The 22,354-nt window shown below is 36.5% G+C and overlaps 1 protein-coding gene and 2 long non-coding RNA genes across 3 annotated transcripts; 1 reads left to right on the top strand and 2 right to left on the bottom strand.

Moving 5' to 3' along the window:
* The first annotated feature begins 659 nt into the window (after positions 1-659).
* LOC148782350 (uncharacterized) lies at positions 660-3,389 on the top strand. Its single transcript, XR_016055141.1, has 2 exons — positions 660-742; positions 2,999-3,389. It is a non-coding gene; the product is annotated as an uncharacterized LOC148782350 (long non-coding RNA).
* Positions 3,390-11,988: 8,599 nt separating this feature from the next.
* LOC148782349 (uncharacterized) lies at positions 11,989-15,845 on the bottom strand. The gene is made up of 2 exons (XR_016053379.1): positions 14,918-15,845; positions 11,989-14,072 (listed from the first exon to the last, which is right to left on the bottom strand). It is a non-coding gene; the product is annotated as an uncharacterized LOC148782349 (long non-coding RNA).
* A 2,456-nt stretch (positions 15,846-18,301) lies between these two features.
* On the bottom strand, positions 18,302-21,895 carry LOC18423410 (uncharacterized). Its single transcript, XM_006828012.4, has one exon. It carries the CDS (start codon positions 19,322-19,324, stop codon positions 18,500-18,502), a length of 825 nt encoding a protein of 274 aa, XP_006828075.1. The 5' UTR covers positions 19,325-21,895; the 3' UTR covers positions 18,302-18,499.
* Positions 21,896-22,354: the final 459 nt, after the last annotated feature.

Genomic DNA, 22,354 nt, shown 5'->3' with positions numbered 1-22,354 from the left:
TTTCCCTATTTTTTTGGTTCGAACATCCTAAAATGGGCACTTATCCCCATCTCAAATTCAAGAGAGAGATAATAACATCTCTCAATGCAACTCAAGTTCAAGAAAGAGAGGTATGCATATACATCTGAGATTATTTCCATATGCAAGAGGATTTTCCCATCCAAGCATGATAACATCTCACAATGCATGTACGCCCCACCTTTTTTTTCCTATTTTTTCGAACTTCCTAATATTCGTACCTGTCCCCAATTCAAATTCAAGAGAGAAAAATATGCATACATATATAAGATTGTTTCCATATCCAAGAGGTTTCCCCATCCAAGCAGGATGACCTTTTGTTTCCCCATCCAAGCATGATAACATCTCTCAATACATGCACGCCCTACTCTCTCTATCTCTTTCTCTCAATAGTTAGAGTTTTGATGTTATAGAAGTTAAAAAACCCTAAAGAGACATTTCATTTAATGTTGTGTGCTTCGTAGGAAGAGAAAGAAGTGCTGGTACCTATTTTTCTGCATTTAAAGTTTGCTATTGTAATAACTTTCAAGTTCAATGAAGCTTAAGAAAATTCATATTGAAGGTAAGTCATAGTAATTCCTTTTATTTTATTTTTTCTATTATCTTTGTTTGTATTTAGTCTCTCTCTCCTTGTCTTTCTCGGCATCCAGGAACCCTGCTCTCTCGCTCTGGATGGAGGATAGCAGCTACACTCATCCCTCTCTCTCTCTCTTTCTCTCTATTGGTCTTGATCTATTTGTTTCTCTCTCTACAATTTCTGAGACTGGTTTTGCTCAGCCTCATTTCGTGTTGTCTCTAGATTTTATTGAATCTTCAGATGGATTTGAGTCTCTCTCTTGAACTTTGAGATTGATCTATCTCTCAACATTGTTGTTGGAGGTTTCGTTGATCTCTCTCTAGAAGTTTAACAGGGTTTTGTTGTTAGCTCTTGTAAGGGTGATTCATTTCTGATAAAAATTGAAATAGATGCCATCGCATATTAGGGTTTTTATGGGTTTCATATCATCGAGTGATGACTGATTTATCACTGATTTATAGGCATGAATTATATGTAGCATGTATTTTTAGGTAACAAAAAACTTTGAGAAGTTGCCATGTCTTTTACTACTGTTTGAGGTGTTCTGGTGCATTCTGGGCCTGTTACAAAATAAGAAAACAACTTTGAACTTTTTTTACGCGTTATAGCCATATTCGACTATTCATTTTCTGGAAGCCTCAAGCCATTGATTTTGTTTACTGATAACGAGGATTCCAATTTAACATTTTCTACTCATTGATTCATGTTCCCTAGGTTTTGCCATATTATACTCACAATATTACGAATTTTTTGTGTTATTATTAGTTGTTAGACATATATTTGACAGTGTTGATCTGAAAATTCTTGTGTGGCTAAATTTTTTGGTAATCTCAAGTAATATGACAATATTTATTAGAAAAATTGCAATGTTTCAGGGTATTGCAGTGGGTTATGTTGGCACGTTGGGGTCTTAAATATTCGAGTGTAGTTTGTAAATTTAACATATTTTAGGAGTAATTTTGAATGATTCAAGTTTTGGTCACTAAGCAGCTGCTCTACTTTGGATATGTTCAGGTCAATAATGCATGTAGATTTGTTTTTATCTAGCATCGTTTGCATAACATTATAGGCATTTGACTGTATCTAATTGAGTTTGTGTATGAAACAAGTTCTTTGTATTTGTTCAAACTTTTGACAATTACGTTAGTGAATCTCCATTTGTTTATGATACTTTAAGATTTTGATAAAGTTTATATAAGGTTGCAACCTTACATGTAGAGCTACGGATGCACCTCAAAATTCCATCAAAAAAGGTAATCTTAATGTTGAAAAACCCTTTGATTGATCATCTCATACATCGAGTTGTATGACCATGAAAAAAAAAAAGATTTTAAGTCTCATAAATAGTACACTTTACAACATATTATCTACACCATTCATTTTCAAGATTTTCATATGTTTATAGATCTACTTGATTTTAACTATTTTTTAAATTTAAAATTTTATAATTAGATATAAAAATATATTTGAGATAATCCTAAAAAAAATTTACATCGAAATTATATACCATGATAAAATTTGAAGGTGCACCTTACCTTTACAACTACGGATGCATTCGTATGCTAGTTGCACCCTTAAGATTTTATGTTGAACACTGTTGTCTCCTGAATAACTTCTACATTGTCCCACAGTTAATTCATGATTGATTTACTTATAAAAAATTATAATCCTACATGTTTCCATATAAGAGTTCATTTCTTGTCATCTTGAGCAGCCCTTTGGGTATTTATAGACCTTCTGAGAATTGGCCTTTTAATCTGCTGAACTTTGAGGAATTCATAGCTCCCATTTCTAATCAAATTCTACGTTATTGTAAGTACGTGAATATTTGATGAACTACATGGATATTACAATTATATTTTGTAAGTTTGATTGTCAGATTAAAATATATAACAATCTCCTTTTAGTTGATTTCCTTCAAAAATTGCATTATTGTCATCGAATGAAATAAGATGCCACCCTTTCATGCATGCTACTGCTATGTTGTTTGGTATTTGATTGCATATTGCACATTGATGGTCTTTTCATCTCACATTTCATACTTGTTTTGTATCTTTATTTTCTTTCTTTTTTGACAGTTTTTAATATACGTTGTACCTTTGGTAATGTAGCCTCCAAATTTTGTTTTTATCCATTGCTGACTAATTCTCATTTTATTAAAATAATGGGTTATCCATTGTTGGCTTTGTTTAGTTTTGTTGTTACCGTGCTCCTTTTGTTACCTATCTTTTTTTAATAAATAATGCTTATGGGTTCATGAAATCTGAATATAATTGTATAGTCCATAATAATAGGTAATTGTATAAAATATATTGGGGCATAGTCCATAATGATGTGTGCAATGGATGTGTGGTGTTTAATGATTATATAGAATATAATAGATCTGTTGTTTTTGTATCATAGGATGGACCCACACGCACCATCAAGCGCAGTGAATGAGAATATGGGAGGCAAGAGAAACCTCCAATGGACATAGTCGGAAGATAACTACTTCATTGACCTTATGGAGGCCGAGATCAGGGCTACTGATAACATACAAATGTTGTGCGCCATTATAATCTCAGAGAGAGAGAGAGAGAACACACAAATGTTGTGTGCATCACAAATGTTTTAAAGGATAAACAACAATGTTGTTTTATTGTTGCGTATATTTCTTAGATTGGGATATGGATGCATCAATGGTGGAGGTAAGTAATGCTCAAGTTATTATAGGTTATTGTTAAATGAGCTGATTTCTTACTGCTTGCATTATGCATGTACATTTATATGTTATATTGAAGCCATTATATCACAATCCAATAGAATACAGGTAACCAAATTCACAATTGCCATGGCCACCGTACAATGACTACGAGTGTGTGTGTGCGCATGTGTGAGGAATATCGAGAGAACGAGAGAGAGTTTGTAATCGGTTCAAGACGAAAGTCATCGACAACCTATTTATGAAATTTAAATACGTATTCCATTTCGTATTTGTAAAAATACTCAACAAATTGTATACTCACAATACTTAAGAAAATATATTCATTTCTATTTTGAGACAGTTGATTAGGAAACTAGTGATTTTGTACAAATATGAAATTGAAGTTGTGCGTGACATTGTCTACAGATTGCTTTAATTTTGAGGTGCAATGAAGTATATCATGCAACATTTGCTTTAATTGATGTACAAATATGTATCTTTTTAGGACGTTTCTCTCACTCATCAATAAAACTCTCTCTCAATGAAATGTATTTTACTTCCAATTGTATCCCAAAAAATAATATTCTACAACTTAATAAAAAATAAACATCTAGGTCTCATTTTTAACATTTTACATCGTGCCTATTACTTAAAGCTAATCCAGTACAAATACACAGAACTTCTTTAACTTTTCAGGACGTTATCAAACACAGAAACCAGGAACTTCTTAACTTCCCAAAAGGTTATCAAATATATAAATCAATAACTTCTAAACTTCCCAGGGAGTTTATCAAACACAGAAACCAGGAACTTTTAAGTAATTTCTAATTTACAGTTCATGAGGAACTTTCAATTTACAGTTCATGAACTTGCTTCCAGTTATCAAAAGATAAACTATCTCCATCAAAAGCTCTCCTATTCCGCTCTTTCCATACTTCCCACATAACAACTCCTTATACAATTTTTTAGATCATATTGCCGGTCGTAGGTTAGTGCGGAATAGCGAGGTGAGTGATAATCCCCAAATCTTATTGAGGCAATGCCATCCTAGCCCCTAACTGCGAGAGAAACCAGTACCAAATCCTAGTAGCAAATGGGCAGAATAAATGAGCTTCAAATACACCATATTCTTGCAGGCAACTTTTTCTAAAATTTTGGGTTCCAATCTAGAATTGGATGAGTATTATCAAAAAAAAAAAAAAAAATTGTAATGCATATCTTCTTTTTTTCTGTTTTCCTATAAGGTTGGTCTCTAGGTTGATGAGCTACATGCCCAAAGTTTAGGGTTCTAAAAATGTTCAATCTTGATGTGAATGAACAAATACTTGTAGCATAAATTTTTGACAAAAACTGTACGTAAGGGGGTTTATCCTCTACCCTTTGCTTTGGGCTTGCTGGTTCAATCAAAGTGAAGTGATGACAACAATGAGAACCTGAATGATGGTTCAGAACACTAAAAAAATGATTGACATTTTTTGATGTGATGACAACAATGCGAACCAAAATGATGGTTCAGAACACTAAAAAAATGATTGACATTTTTTTAGAGTTTCTGGATTCATAGGTAGAAATGCGTCATCTTTTCATGATCCATTCTTTAGATGGATTTTGGACCTTAGTTTTTAGAAAAATATGATATTTAATACGAAGGTCATTAATATGTTGAAAAAATAAAGTTTAAAAACTAAAAAAGATAATATTTTCTAAAAAAATTAGAACATTGATTTTAAATTTTTTTTGGAGGGCCCAATACTTTACATCCATCTTTAAGATGGATGTTTGATGCTTCAGGATACAAATGTAGGATTGCATTCCCGGCTGCATAAAATTATGGGAAAATTATAAAAAAAATCCCCAAAATATATTTTCTATGCAACTTACCCTCCAGCTAACTTTTGCTCTCAACTTTTTCCAAAAAATAAACTTTTTATTCAAATAGCCTTCAAAGGGAAAAAGTTTCTAGATGAAAAAGTGCACACTGCCGGAGCGCACTTAAACAGTGTCGGAGCCCTATGACTCAGAATGCTCTACTGCCGGAGCGGACATATGCAGTGCATGAGCGTTGTGTTGCATTGCCGGAGCACACTTACGCAGTGCCAGAGGGCGTATCATATTGTCGGAGGACACTAAAATAGTACCAAAGCCCTGTGACTCAGAATGCTCCATTGCCGGAGCGCACTTACGTAGTGCCGGAGCACTGTGTTACACTTTCGGAGCACACTTACGCATTGTCGAAGCACGGTGTTACACTATCAGAACGCTGTGTTACACTGCCGGAGCGCACTTACGCACTGTCGAAGCACGGTGTTACATTGCCGGACTGCTCTTACGCAATGTCAGAGGCCCTGTGATAGGGCTGCGGCACTATTTAAGGGTGCTCCGGCAACGTGCTACAAGAACGGTATTTTCGTCTAGAAAAATAAACTTTTTCCCTTGGGGGTTATTTGCATAAAAATTTTGTTTTTTTTTAAAAGTTGAGAGCAAAATTAGCTAGGAGGTAAGTTGCATAAAAAGTAGATTTTGGGAGGTTTTTATAATTTTCCCTAAAATTATTTGGTATCTTTATAGATAAATTGGTTTATTTTAATGGCATACCCTATTCATAACCATGGAGACTCTTGTAAACATGGAGGCATGGTTCTCTCTCTCTCTCATGGAATACTATCTTAAATTCCTCAATTGGTATAATGATACAATTTATGATAATACAATTTGTCAATTGTACTGGTTGCAAGTTATGCAATCAATGATATAAGCACTAAAAAATAGATAACTTTTAATTAACGATAAAACTATATCTCATAAAGCGTAGTATTTAGAGTTTTTCTGAAATTTTTTATGAATCGTTAAAAACCATGCTACTTTCCAAATTCCTAGAAAAACAATGTTTTAGATAAGTATAAAACAAAAGAATATGATTTCCCAAAGAATTCCAGATAGGCTGCCAAACAAGGGAAAACATAGGCTAAGAAATATCTCCTGCTAAAACAATTTCATAAGAAAAAAAATCGATTCAAAAAGTGCTTGTCGGAAACATAAACATGCTTACAATGCTTTTCAGCCCAAACCACAAGCATGGGAAAAGGGGTTTTTCTAAGAAATTGCATCATTGAAACCTCCACAAACCTAATTTTTCAGACTCTCTTAAAATCGTAAAGATCTAACTTTCATAAATCATTTCATATCCTTTTGGGATTTGGCTTACTAAGATATCATGAGTATAGAAGAGGAGTTTTTAGGTGATTTTGTCTCATTTTCTCCACATCGTGAAATACATACTTGTGCTTAACCGCTTATGCATTTGAGTGTGTTAAGAGTTTGTAGTTTTGAACATGGAGATTTGGGAACGTTATTCTCTTTGACCCTTTGTGATGGTTATCAACTAAATTCTCATATGGTATTCAACATTTAACCTAACATCTTTCGCCGTTTGGAATATTCCTCTTAAAATTCTTAATTTTCAATTTATTATGCATAGTATTCATATTTATGTACATTAACCTATTGCTTTCAACGTTTGGAATATTCCTCTTCAAATTCTTAATTTTCAATTTATTATACATAATATTCATATTTATATAAAGGGTGCGGTTTGTATAGCAATCAAATTAGAGCCTACTTTCAAATAGTATCAAGAAATGTGGTTTCAATATTGAAAATCTTGGTGATAGCCTTAAAGTATATTTTCATACTTATTTATAAAGTTTAAATCTTCACAAATAATGTAGATTGACATATCTATGAAAATTTGAAATCTTGAAAATTGATGGTCCAAAATGCGTTACAAAATACACTATTTCCAAAACTTGCTATCCATTTTTTCTCATGTCCATGCATCTTGATGTCGAGATGATCATCAATTTGAAGATATTTGGGCATCTAAACAACCTCTTCTAGAGAAAATTTTTAGATAGGTTCCAATTTGATTGTTTAGAGCCTCGGCTCTATATAAAGTTTTTCAGTTTACATAAAACACAATTTGTTTGTTTACTACATACACATAAATATGCATGTACGCATATTTAGCGCACGTTCATGTGCAAGTTACATATAACCGAAGAATAGCATAAATAAAAATAAAATAAAATAAAATAAAAACCGTAAAACTAGGCCGCATTGCCTTGCATTGGCCCATGCCCACCAGCCCGGTCCATGGGGCACGTTTGCAGCCTAGGCCCTTAGTTTTAAGGGCCAGGCCGACTGTGTCAGGTCAGGGCATTGCCAACTCATTTGAGGCACCCAGGGCTTCTAAACATAGCTCTGTCTTTGTAGCCCAATTGGATCCAAGCATTTGCATATTATGATAATAGGAAAAAAAAATAAAAATAAAAATAAAAATGAAGAAGTATTTCATCAAAATTTTAGAGAGAGAAACTATGCTAACTTTTTAGATAGAGAAATATCAATTTTTTTTTAGAGAGATGACCTATCTCAAAATTTTAGACCGAGAAAATTTTAACTTTGAGAGAGAGAAAGTATGTTAAAATTTTAGAGAGAGAAAGTACCAAAATGTTTTAAAGAGATAAACTATCTCAAAATATTAGGGAGAGCAACTGTATCAAATTTTAAGTTTTAGAGAGAAAATATCATATTTTAGAGAAAAAATATCATATTTTAGAGAGAAAAAGTACATTCCAATTTTTAGAGAGAGAAACAATCTCATATTTTAATTTTTAGAGAGAGAAACTCTATCAAATTTTAGAGTGAGTACCTAAAAAGTTTTAGAAATAGAAATCATCTCAAAAAAAATTAGAGAGAGAAACTATATCAAATATTAAATTTTAGAGAGAGAAAGTATTATTAAAAGGGAAAATATCCCCTTATCGCTTATTTTTAACTTGTGTATCTCATCACACCCAAGAATTGAGAATATTACTTGTAAGCAAAAAGTCTCCATATTTTCTATCTTGTAATCCCCTAGACCCTTTTGACCCTAAATTTTTTATCTAAATAAATATTAAAATAACATCATATCCCTCTTTCTCACATCACCATCTCTCTCTAAACTCCATCTCTCACGTGACCATTTGGAGTCAACTTGGAGGTTGAATCCATAGATTGGAATTGAGCCCGAGCTATGAGTAGATACAATGCAAAGAAGGCGGAGAAAAGCGCAGATGGTATCCAATTTCCGACGACTTTTCAAGCCATGAGTCGCCAGAAAATCAGCTGTGGCACTGGATTATGAGAACAGGGGACTGCTCATGGTGGCTGAATCATTAGCAATGGCTCTGGTGGTTTCCAGCATTTGGATTAAAAAAGGGGAAAAACAAAATATGGAAAAATTGGGCAAATTGACAAAGAGAGAAGGAGCATGATTATGATCCAGGTACTTCTTCATAACTTTTGGGTCAGTGTTAGAACTGGCAACGAATTTCAATAGCAAATCATAGACAATTTGGATATAGGGCCAAGCTGGATCCATGGCAGGCTCATCTTCGTCAATATCTAGTGCTGATTGAGGTGAAAAAACTATACTGCTTCAAATGCTAGGAAGCAACACCCTAAAAATATGAGCTGAGGCCATGTTACAAAGGGCCTCCATGACTTGTTCCTTGAATTTACAGGAATCCAAGTTGACAAAATCAAAATCAAGTTGAATCACTGTACCATTTCTCTGCAACTCCACTATGACTCTACCTTTCTCTCTCTAAAATTTCCAAGATGAAGGAATCTTGAAGAGATGAATTATTTTCGCAGTATGCCCATGCTTCATCATCTGAACCGTCCCAACAAAATTCAGCCTAGGGTTTCCTCCATTGAAACTCCTCCATTACTCTTTCAAGTACCAACTCTTCTCTGCTAGTACATACCTATGAGATCTCTCTTTCTCTCTATCACACACACATTTTCAAGAGGAGGAGAAAGAAGGGGAACCCGAAATTTTAGGCAAGATCTCAACTCCTTGGCTTTTTTTTTGCTCACTCTTGCTGCCTCCTCTTTGCTCCCGAGAATCGAAAGCAAGTCCCCAACAATCTTGTAGGGATCGGAATTGTCGTCGCTGAAAACGCGAAGAAGGCCATTTTTTATTGGGTGTGGGAGAGTGCGGATAGAGAGAGAAAGAGAATAGGAGAGAGAAAGTCCTTCAACATCTCAGCTTTCATGGCTGCTTTATTATTTCTTTCTTTTTCCCTCTAGAATGTTGGCTCTCAGCATTCAATGGCAACTGCCTTTCTGGATTAAAAATCTGATTCTCCAATGGCAAGGAGCATGGGAAATTTTTTTATAATTGTTAGAGAGAGAAAATTGTTAGAGAGATAAGATAAATTTTAGAGGGGAATTTTCCATGCAATTTTGAGATCTAGAGAGAGAGAGACAGTGATGTGAGAGGGAGGGATAGGGTGTCATTTTAATATTTTTTTGGGTCAAAAATTTATGGTAAAAAAGATCCATTGAATTATAAAATTAATATATAAAGACTTTTTGCTTACAAATAATATTATTAATTCTTAAGTCTGATGAGATAAACAAGTTAAAAATAAGGGATAAAGGGATATTTTCCCTTATTAAAATTGTACAAGAGAGGAAGTATTCTTAAACTTTTAGAGGGAAACTATTATAAATTTTAGAGAGATAAATAGCCAAAGAAAATTTAGAATGAGAAATATCTCATTTGTTAGAGAGAGAAACTACCTCGAATTTTGAGTTTTAGAAAAAAACTATCTCCAAATTTTAAATTTTAAAAAGAGAAAATATATTAAAATTTTAGAAATAGAAATTATGTCAAATTTTAGAGAGAGAAACTACCTAAAGAGAGAAACTATTACAATATTTAAGTTTTAGAGAGAAAAAGTATATTAAAAATTTTCGAGAGATAAACTATATCAAATTTTAAATAGAGAAAGTACATGAAATTTTTAGAGAGAAAAATTTTTAGAAAGAGAAACTATTTCAAAAAAATTTAAAGAGAGAAACTATCTCAAAATTTAAGTTTTAGAAAGAGAAAGTATTTCAAATTTTAAACTTTAGAGAGAGTAAGTATATCAAAGTTTAGAGACACTATATCAAATTTTAAAGAGAAACTATTTCAAAATTTTAGAGAGAAAAACTATCTCAAATTGAAGTTTTAGAGAGAGAAAGCATCTTAAAACTTAAGAGAGTAATTATATCAAATTTTAGAAAGAGAGTACATAAAATTTTTTAGAAAAATAAACTATCACATAATTTTTAGAGAGAAATTATCTCATATTTTAACTTTTAGAAAGAAAGAGTATCTTAAAATTTAAGAGAAAAATCATATCATATTTTAGATAGAGAAACTACTTAAAGATATTTAGAGAGAGAAACTATCTCAAAATTATTGAAGAGGGGAACTATCTCAAGTTTTAAGTTTGAAAGAGAGAGAATATCTTAAAATTTTAGAAAGAGAAACTATATTAAATTTAAGAGAGTTAAGCACCTGAAAATTTTAGAAAGAGAAGTTATCTAAAAAATTTCGATAGACAATTTCATATATTAAATTTTGGATAGAGAGTATATTAAATTTTAAAGAGACAAACCATATCAAATTTTAGAAAGAAACTATATCAAAAATTTTATAGATGCACTATCCCAAATTTTGAGTTTTAAAAAGAGAGTATAAAAAAATTTTAGAGAGAGAAATTGTATCAAGTTTTGTTACCAAACAATAGATATAGAAGTGATCGCAAGAAAGCAATGAATTTTATCTAGTTTATCCAAGCAAGAGATTTGAAGAATCTATGACAAAAAAAACCTCGATATTGAAAATCCTTAGATTTCAAATATCTAAGATTCTTAATTTCCTCCTATCCAAATGGGCCCTTATATAAAACATAATTTGTTTGTTTCTACATATAAATATGCATGTACGTATATTTACGGCACGTTCATGCGTCAGCGTTTGAAGCAAGGTACATATAACTGAAGAGAAGCATAAAGAAAAAAAAAAAAACCTGGTCGCATTGCCTTGCATTGGCCCATGCCCAGGTTAGGACCGGCCATGAGCCACATTTGCGGCCTAGGCCCTAAGTTTTAAGGGCCAGGCCGACCGTGTCAGGCCAGGGCATTGGCAACTCATTCGAGGTACCCACTAGGGCTTCTAAACATAGCTCTGTATTTGTAGCCCAATGGGATCCTTGCATTTACATATTCATGATAAGATGAAAAAATAATAATAATAATTGCAGGGCAAATAATAAATAAATAAATAAAGAAGGAAGGAGGAGCTCCTCACACAGTTTATACATAGAATAGAAAGATAAAAGGGCACGGCTAGATAAAAGAGTTTGGAGAGAAATGTGATGATTAGATATAGAAAGGAGTTCGATAGAGCATGACTAGAGAGGTGCTAGAAGAGAGTTACAGTTATAGAGAACCACACGGTTTGAGAGAGGGGGATACCGTTACCATTAGAGAAAAACAAATAGAGAATGGGCCCTGAGATCTCAAATATGGTAAAGAAAGAAAATGAAGAAGTATTTCATCAAAATCAAGAAATAACATTTGAAAATTTGAATGAAAATTCGAATGAGTTAGACATCTTCGCTCGGGGTTTTTCACCAAGTGCTACCCAAACAGCATCCCCCTATCCCGAGGGCATGCCAACTCCACGGGAGATGGAGGTACCCAAAAAGCCCCTAATATAATGAAATCGACAAAATTAGTCTTTAAAAACATGTGGACCTAACATTGACTAGAAAAACCCGGATTCCATCAGCAAAGAGCATTTGTGCAATATATAGGACTTGTATCGCCCAAAAGATTTATATCCTAGATATGAATCAAATGGAAAATTTACATGTTGAGAGAGCCACCAAGGCTTATTCTACAAAATCCAGAGTACTCTACCCTTTCAATACGTAATCTGAACTTCCAGTAGCATTTTACCTGAGCGGCATTGCAAGCATACCTTGGCCCATTCTCTTGAGAAACCAAGTAAACCTTAGCCCACTTGTGTTTTCAACAAGAACTGTTCCGTTCTTTTCGTTTGTTCTCAACCTTGACAATTTCCTAGGAGTTCATCTCCATGGCTAACCCCAAATCATTAAAGCCAACAATATAATCAAGAAAACAAGATAATCATAAGGATGATGGGTTTTTTAACGATTGCAGTTATTTGAAGGCCATTTACAGGAAATACAGCTAGATGGAATACATCTTGGAGAATATATAATGGAACTGCCAAAATGTCAGGAAGAGGTTTAAGGATCCTGGCTTTCAACCAGCCTTGGATACATTTCAAAGGATGAACAGTAAGATATTTAGGAGATCAGACGACCAAATTCATTACCGAAACACTGTAAGAAGTTTTACCATTGATCTTATATTCAGGTCTGATGAAAGGTTTCCAAATCTAAAGCAAGAAAAAGGGAAGAACAGGAGGCCATGTCGCAAGAGGTCCTTACATTTGAAGTTTCATCGTAGTTAAAATGGGATACCAGGCCGACACAATTTTGGAGGGTGAATATCGTTCTAGAAGGCCTGCTGTTATCATAATTGGGCTTCTTGAGCATAGTGTGAGACTTATTGAGGTGCTAACTGGGTAGGTTCCAAGCATAGTGGCAAAGGTCACTCCTTGTTCCTCCTTGTCTGATCAACATTCTTCCACCCTGATGGCCAACAATGGTAACTTTTTTTGTCTATTGCATCAGTATTTGTGCCCTCTTCCTTCTCAATAATCAGCTGCAACCTTAGCTTCAAATACAGAAATAAATAATCTACTACAAATCAGGCCTGGGCGCTTGATTGATTAGTTGATGATTGCAATACGTCTCAGGTTCTATTCCTACCTCAAAACAACCCAAAGAGAACAAAGACATTGTATTATCTTCAGGATTTTAGCTATTGATGGATTGTAGTCACTCGGAATGCCAATATTATTGCAATACAACTATACTAACAATCATTATCTCAAAAACAAAAAAACAATAAAAAAAAAAAAGAAAAAATATTCTCACAATCATATGTTTCTAGCCTGACTCGGAGGGACAGAAAGATCTTTTATCAAACTAGATGCAAATTGTAATCCTCAGATGGGAAGCAATAAATCCAGGTCTTACTCATTAGTAGCAACTACTTCCGAACTTTGATTACTCTTTTGTTTATGGGGAAGTTGATATCCTCAAATGCTTGACAATTATTTCAGAAAATTACTTCATAGCCTTGATCACTCTTTTGTTTATGGGAAAGTAGCCCAAAATGCATGAAATTTGTTTAATTTATTTGAGAAGAGCATTACACATGTTGTTTACAGTAATCAATTTGCCCAAGACCCTATTAGGGGTCGCAACGGGCCGAGCTTGGACCAGGCAAGCTCTGGCCCTAGTCCAACCCTAGTCCCTCAAGGACCGGGCTGAGCCTAGCTCTGCCCTAACATGGCAGAAGAGGCCTCGCCTAGGGCTGGCCCTTGCCCTGCCGGCCAAATACAATAAAAGTAAAAAAAGAAAAACAAATATGAAGAGAAGGGCCAGGGTGGGCCAAATCTGACAGGCCGTGTCTTGGACTTGGCCCTGGCCTGGCCCCCCCCAGCCCTATATCCTTGGCCAATGGTAGCCAAGCCCTTGTACCACATTTTGTGGCAAGGTCCTAGTTTTTTAAGGCCAGGCGGATCAAGGTGAACCAGGCCGGGCCAGCCCATTGCCAACTCCAAACCCCTTTCTGTTGGGGAAGAGAGGATTGTGCACCATCATTGATGAATAAGAAGCTGCTGTCTTCTTGTGGCTTTGGAGACATCCTTTGGTGTATTCGCGCACTTTTATTTTCAGTAGGCAGGATGTGTCGACTCATGGTGCGTGTTATAGCTTTGTCTTGGCACATCTCCCTTCTCTAGGAAATCTATGAAAGACAATATTTTTCAAGATTCCAAACAGTGAGGTCATTTACAGGAAGACTTCAGAAAGAAGTGAGATAATTTGGGATTCATATTCTTCAGTCAACACAGTTTTGATCGATGAAACTAGAACAACGCAAGGTTTTAAAATTATACGGCCCAAGGCAATATATATGGAATGCAAGTTTAGTAATAATAGGAGTAGAAACCAAGAAAAAGTTAAGTGATGGTCAAGAAATACCTAAAAGAGATTGTTCCAATATCTAAGGTCGACAATCCAAAAGAATGGAGAGATTGAGAAAGATGTCACACATAGAATTAGACGGAGTGGAGATGTGCAACCGGAGTTTTAGGTGATCGCTGCATACCATTGAGACTAAAAGAGAAGTTCTATAGGACGGCTGTAAGACTAACCATGCTTTATAAAATAGAATATCAAGCTATCAAAAAACAACATATCCATAGGATGAGTGTAACTTATATGAGGATGTTGAGATGGATGAGTGACAAGACAAGAAATGATAGAATTCGAAATGAATATATATGAGGGAACTTAAGTGTGGCTTCAATAGGCGATAAGACTAGTGAAAGAAAACTTCGATGGGCTGGCCATGTGCAATGTAGACCTAATGCAGCGCTGATAAGGAAGTGTGATTTGATTCGAGTGAAAGGCTCTAAAAGGGAAAAAGGAAAGCCCAAACGGACATGGATAGAAGCACTAAAAAAAGATATAGTGACTTTTGGTCTCACTGATGGTTTGGCTCTTAATAGAGAAGAATGAAGGAACATGATTCAAAAACTGGAGGAACAGGATTCAAAAAATTGAAGGAACAAGGTTCATGAAGCTTACCCCAAATTATTGGGATAAGGCTTAAATGATGCTAATGATTATGATGTTGATGATGATGATGATGATGATGCTCCATTTGGGAATTGCCACAGATTCTTCTCTTAGAACACTTTAGTAAGATGTCATTAGTGCTACGTGGAGCTCACAAGTCCCAATTTTCATAAACCTAGTAAGAAGAATTGTGCATAATAATCAATTGCCAAATCATTCATGAGAATCACACTAGTACTTAGAGTTCCCAATATCCAAATAAACTGAGACAATAATCTTTCAATGAGTAAACCAATGACACCTCCTAATAAAACATATTCCATGTAAGAAAAGCATTGGCGCATTGAATATTGTGTAAGATAATAGGTATACTATTCTGCTCCATATGTAGGAAGGCTCGTTCTTTATATTGTACTTAATATTTGTTCTAGTGTTTTCTAAGTTGCCTGTAAGTCAAAGGGTTCATCATTTTGTTTAATGAGGATCCATTCAGACTAAAAACAAGCCGGACAACCTCTCTCAAGAGAGGCGGTTACATTATTGCAAATTGACTTCACAATAGACATAAAAATGAATACTATTGTTGAATAATCGGCCACATTCAAGAGATTACACCCATGAACTAGAATCCTACTCATGCTTATAACATCAAGTAGTGTTGACCTACTAAAATATTTTTTCCCAAGATATTCCCAGAAACTGCCCAATACTCTGATAAATCAACGAGTGTTTACATGCTGGTATACTTTATTCCAAGCGACTCTAAGCACTCATCAAAGGTCATCAACCAGGCAACCAAAGGAATCTTCTCCATGTGGCAACCACATGTTGCCCAAATAGCTTTGGCCCCTCAAGCAATAGGCAATGTCATACCGCACCTAAAATAGGAAAACTCCTATCACTTGACACCTAAATTTTGGCAGTCTCATTCTACTTGTTCTCCCCCCCCCCCCCCGCCCCCCCCCCCAACTCTCTTTTAATCAATGCCTAAATGTTAAGAAATCAACCCAATAGTTTTTTACCAAACAAATGGTTGATGACTCTAGTAGTTCAAAGGATATAGTAGGAAGGATGGTACTATTGATCTGAATAATAACTCATGAGAAAGAGGTACTAATGTAGGTGGGGTATTAACATTAGAGGAATCTGAAGTTGGTAAGCTAGAACACTAAGGAGGTGTATGTCAGCAAAGGAAAGGAGAAAAATGTACTCCAAGAAGGAAGTGCTTTAAAGACACTGAGACACTGATGTAGGGAGCAACATAGCTTCCCACTAAAGGAATTCAATGTAGCCATGGAAGGATAAGACACACAAGCCGTGAAAGATATTCCAGAAAAAGGATATACCCTAAAGTTCCATTTTCAGTTTAGAATAATAAATACCATTCATAAGAAGAAAACGACGTCACAGGATGAACCCTAAATGGCATTTGACAACATGAATAACTTCCCAAAAATGTAAATGCATCCTTTGTTTTTCCGGAATACTCGAGTACAGTAATCATTATGCATAAGAATTTTGAGCTTGAGTCATGTTTAAGATGACATATATCATTGCATTATTATGAAGGAATTAACAACTAAGATTTGAGGTGATACATCTAAACAACTATTTTAAGTTATAACAAATGTGTGATTGAGATAGAGTATGAAACACACAGATACAAACTAACAGGCAATAATCGCTAATCAGAACTCCTGATAAATTCATGGGAGTGTTACCAATCAAAAGAAAATTCAGGCCTATGTCTCGTACAGCTTCAAAGACAAAAACATATAATGCATAAATTTGTGGTCTGCTATTGGCTGTGTAGGTCTGTATGTGTGGACCTCCAAAACTTTTTTCTCACCAAAGCCTATGAAGCAATTTGCCAGAAAGTTTTCATTTCAATTGTTGATATATTGGAGAAGCTACTCTGGAATGCCCTCCAAATTCATGCAAGCAATATAGACCAGAAAGTGGCTTGACATTCAAGAAGCCATAGGATCATACCAAGGAGTGCATGGAGAAGGGATGCCCATAGACTCTTTGACAGACGTTTTTTTTTTTTGTCTGCATGCGTGTGTGGGTGTGGGGGTGTGGGGCAAGGTTTCAGACCTTAACTTCAAGACAAACATAAACTCTGCCATCTTTCAAAATGGACAAGTAAAACCAAATATCATCAAATGTAACTTCAGCTCTAGGGACTGCCTAGCCTCTGCTGAGGTGCTCTAGGGACTGTCTAGGTTCTGCTGAGGTGGGAGGAGACTTTCAATATTTGAGACCAGGGGAAGCAATGCTCATACGCACCAGCCTCTTTGGAAATTGTGATGTAAATGAGGCTGAAGCCCGAATATTTCTCACACGGCTCAGCCTACAGAAGCGAAGTTCGAACAGTAAAAGGAGATTTAGAACCTCGAAATTGCCATGGTTTTCTATCCAAAAATCAAGGAGAGAAAAAAAATGTATTTGATACTCCTGCTCCAGATAAGGAGTGCCCAAATCCAATACTCCTGTTCATATTTCGGAAGGAGTAATAACACGCTCTTCTTAGTTTTTGTTTCTTCAATAAAAAATTTGGCCAAACTTATACTTGTTTACCAGTTTTCTACACAAAACAATACAGTACATACAACACAGTTACCCATAAAAAAATTAAGATAGTTACCCATAAAAAAGTGGCTACATAAATCTTCATCGTTCCAGAAAATAAGAACATCATAATGGGAAGCATACATCCTCTGGTGAAAACCTGACTATCATAAACTCCAGTTTTCATATCTCAAGAAACAATATACATTCAATGCTACAAAGTTTTACACTTGATAATCTGTCTTGTACTTTTTAAGTACTACTGGCGGAAATGCTTCTGGCTACAGACAAGATGCATGGAAGAGTAAAGCAACATCAATGGATGAATATAAAACGCAGAATTATGAAATAGAAAGTTATGCAAGTGCTGAAAGTCCTTAAATGCAGGAATTATCGAGTCCTTAACACCAAGCATACATGGCAGGTATTGAAGATAATTTGTATAAACACCTTAAATGGTTAGCATCATCATGGGCAATTCAAACACCTTAAATGATTAGCTTCATCGTGGGCAATTCAAATAAAACTCAGAGGCTCTCCCCAAACAAAAAATGCTTTTTGAAAGACAAATTTAACGCATCTAAAGAGGAAAGCCCACCGATCATATTGGAAATTGGGATTTCCATGGAATATGTTAAGCTAGCATTCCTGATATAGAATAAACCTTAAAGTCAGAAGAACGATACTCGATTCTGGAAACAACGGGAGATAACTTCACAGAGAATCATGAACTTTGCCTAAACTTCCTCAGTCCTAGATCACCAGCAATAAGTCAACAACGAAGTAATGCTTGAAAAGCATGGCAGAGGAAGGAACTTGATCTGAGATAATTCAGAAGATTCTAATTTAACGCACCGTGAATTCACTGTACAATGACCAACGGTACTATTGCAGCCCAAGATTGCCCCAATTCCTACATTTTTTTTTTATCCCTCAGTTTCATTCTAACCTGGGAAGGGAAAAAAGGAACACAAAACATAACAAGAAGTGCAAAAAAGCAGCGATCCCACTATTTCCTCTCTACTTATCTGATGACTTCGACTTCTTCCTGGCGACAAAGGCCTTAGCAATGAGATCGGCAACATGGCGCTGCGACTCAAGAACCATCTGAGTCCTCTTCATCTCCATCTCCATCCTCCCCCTCTCAACCTCCCTCAATAACTCCATCTTCATATGCTCAATCCTCAAAAAACCCTCACCCAAACTCCTCACCACCCCCACCAGCTCTGACAGCGGCTCGGCAGGTGGCCTTGAAGATCTCTTCCCCACAACAAACCTTGGCGGAATGGGCCTCGTCGATGCCGGAGGATCCGGCTGCTCTAGCAAGAGGTGGTGCAAACTCCTCATATTGTTATTATTATCGGTCTCGTTATCGGTGGTATCAGAGTCATGATCAGGAGGAGGAGGAGGAGGAGGAGGACGGTGCGTGGTGGAAGAGCCCTTCTCCATTTGGTCCAATCGATCAAAGAAGACCCACTTTGTCGAGGGGTCTACAGAGCCAGCACGCTGGCGCTCAGTGCGGTACCGCTTGCGAAGCTTCTCAATCTTGTGACGGCATTGAGTGGAGGTCTTCGAGGGGCAGTTAAAGCCGCAGCGCAGGGCCACGGAAGAGGCCACCTCCTCCCAGTGGCGGGCCTTGAGCTGGCCGCGCTTCAGGGAGTACCACTTCTCCTGGTACGCATCAATGAGGTGAGCCGTCTCTTGGTGGGACCAGGGTCCCGGGGGCTGCTTCTTTGGAGGCAGAGGGAGGGGAGGGGGAGAGATGGAGGGGTCGCGCGCAGAGGAGGAGGATGCAGGCATGGCGAGCACCAGCACAGGAGCAGGTTCCGCTGTCGAGGCCGTCATAGTGTCCTCACTAAGGGACTTCCTTGCCCATTCTAGGACCTCTACAACAGGATAAAGAGATGGATGGTTAGTAGCCCTAACAAAGAGGGATGGCCTCAAATGGTTATCAGATTCGGCGGTGGCCCGGAACAAAGAGCCAGAGCAGAGGGAGAAACGGGATTGAAAAGGTTATCTTTATCGTGTAGGGGTGGTGGTAGTGGTGGTGGTGGTGGTGGTGGTGGTGGTGGTGGTGGTGGTGGTGGAGGTGGAGGTGGTGGTGCGGAGCGGAAGGGGTGAAAGGGCCATTCTAATTGAGTGGTGGTGCAATCAGTGGCGAATTTACTTTTATTGGGTTGATAAAGACGGACGATGGGATCAAAGGACAGATCTTATTAGGTGGTGGTGGTGGCGCTACCTGTGCCTTTTGCAATCAGTGGAGAAGTTTTTTTCCTTTATGGCGTTTGAGAGAGATGGGGCCAAAGGAGGGAAGATTGGGTCAAAGAAGTGATGTTATCCATCTTAGTGGTGGCGCTGCGGGTGCGCTTTGCAATGAGTGATAGCGGCACCCATATTTTTTTTATTTTTTGTTGGGTGATGGTGCAGGTGAGAGAGAAACAGACTATAATTGTAAAGCGGTTGTGGTGGCATTCGGAGAATGGTAATGGGGGCGGAAGTAGCGCGGCCACATCTGGTGGTGGGTGGGATACGTGTTGGAGTTGGTAAGTGAGGTCCAGCGCCATCACCTCCCCTCATTCCCCTTGTGCTCTTCCCAATTTCCACGCAGAATTGGTGTCTACGACATTATAGATTTTACAATCGCTCGTGTGAGAGGACGGAGGGGCATTTCTCAAGTCCAATGAGACGGGATGGATGGTTGAGCGGTTCCGATTTCGTGCTCGCATTTGAAGATCCGTTCGATTGACAATCTAAAGCGATCTGTTTCTTGGGATATAAACTAGGTCTAAAATCTAGGGCTTGAGCCAAGCTGTGCTAAGCCCGGGCCACAACAGCCCTTTTCTATCGTTTTTTATTCTCTATATCTATTAAGCCTAACTTTTTCTTTTTTTTTTGTTTTTTTTTATCTAAGCCAAGCCTGCCTTATACGGACAAAGCTAGGGTTGGACCAAGGGCCCACCGCAACCCAAGCCCCAACCATGGCCAGCCGTGACCAGGGTTGGATATCGCCCCAATATCATATAATATACAATGAAATTTAAATAATCACATTTATAATATCATTTAACAAAAGGATGCGGGTTATATAGAGTCTCCCTTCAATTAGTGTCGAGAAATGTGGTTTCATTACTAGAAATCTTTGTGATAGCCTTAAAATATATTTTCATCTTTATTTATAAAGTTTAAAGCTTTAAAAATAGTGTAGACCAACCGATCTATAAAAATTTAAAAATTTTGAAAATTGACGTTCCAAAAAATGCGTTACAAAATAAACTATTTCCAAAACTTGAAATCGATCTTTTTCTCATGTTCATGCATGTTGATGTCGAGATGATCAATTTGATGATATTTGAGCATCAAAACAACCTCTTCTAGTGAAATTTAGGCTCTAATTTGATTGTTTAGAACTTCAGCTCTATATAAACTTTTCCCTTAACGAAATGCATCTAAAATATTAGGTGAATGTACGTGCTTCACATGTAATATGAATCTAAACTCTACTAGTTAATTATCTAATCGTATCTTCTCTCTCTAACAATATCCTCAACATGTCATTTATCTAAGTCTTTTTGTTTCTAACTATGTGTTTTCTCTCTCTAAATCTTCTCTTTATAACTACATATATTTTTGGAAAAATTATAAAAAACACCCCAAAATAGACTATCTATACAACTTACCCAACCCAATCTTTTCTCTCACTTTTTTTCCCAAACAACATTTCCTCACAAATAACCCCCCCTCAACTCAAAAGTAGCATGAAATAAGACTAAACTACCCTTGTTTGTATTTACACGGCCTTCTCTCTCTTGCTTTCACACGCGCTCCATCATTCTGAATGTGCAGTCTGGCAATACAGGTATAACCCGCAGCGCTCCGACATTATGAGAACTCGCTCCGATAGTGCAAAGAAGCACTCTAGCAATGAAGTCACTGGAGCCACAGTGCTTCGGTAATGGAGGACTGCTCTCCGGCAGTATAAACAAGCGCTCCGGCATTTTGAATGTATGCTCTAGCAATGCAGGTCTGAGCCACAGCGCTCCGGCATTATGAAAACGTGTTTCGACAGTGCAAAGACGCGCTCCAGCATTATGAAAACGTGTTTCGACAGTGCAAAGACGCGCTCCGGCAGTACAAAGACGCGCTCCGACAGTACGTTACTTGGGACCCGCGAATTAATTTGGTTTGTATGGGTAGGGCATTGCCATACAAAAAATAACGACTTTTTACCTTGGGGGGTTTTTGCAAGGAAATGTTGTTTTGGGGATAAAAATGAGATAAAAGATTGGGGTAGGGTAAGTTACATAAATAGTCGTGTTTTTTGTAATTTTCCCTACATTTTTTCCAACCGCAATTTCACTCAATCAACGTTTCTCTCTCTAACAATGCTATGTGATCTTATTCAATGTTTTTTAGGTGAAAAAAGCCCGAAGAGTAAATTACTAGAATTTTTTAGACTAGCATTTTCCATGAATGAAAATTAAGTAAGGTAAAGTAGTATTGTATCCTTTAAAGTAACTTGTGACTATCCAACATTAATGAATTAGTCATCCAACAATGTATAGCTAATTTATTCAATACAATTTCTACTAAAATGCAGGTTTTTCAATCACTCTTAAGTAAATTATTGCTTAAAATAGTGCTTCTGATCATTTTTGTGATGACACTATGTTGTGCTTCCCATTCAATTTATATTAAAACTATTTTAAAATAGTATTAATCTCAACTAAACTATTCCCTAGAGCAGTTCAATGCGTCATTCTTTTTGTGATACTATGTTGTGGTGCCTACTCAAGTTTTGAGAAAATTATTTTAGAGAAATTAAAGTAAATGTAGAGTTTATATAAATTGGACAATATTGTTTCATTATAGAGCTCA

The sequence above is a fragment of the Amborella trichopoda genome, chromosome 4 (genome assembly GCF_054954075.1).
Source record: "Amborella trichopoda isolate Santa Cruz 75 chromosome 4, AtrichopodaSantaCruz75HAP2 v2.0, whole genome shotgun sequence".
In the NCBI taxonomy this organism is placed as follows: domain Eukaryota; kingdom Viridiplantae; phylum Streptophyta; class Magnoliopsida; order Amborellales; family Amborellaceae; genus Amborella; species Amborella trichopoda.
The sequence above is the reverse complement of the archived record's forward strand: the minus strand, read 5'-3'. Positions and strand labels throughout refer to the sequence as shown.

Bases quoted from the DNA above. Each gene is read 5' to 3' on its own strand.
- LOC18423410 (XM_006828012.4), bottom strand. From the start codon at position 19,324: ATGACGGCCTCGACAGCGGAACCTGCTCCTGTGCTGGTGCTCGCCATG.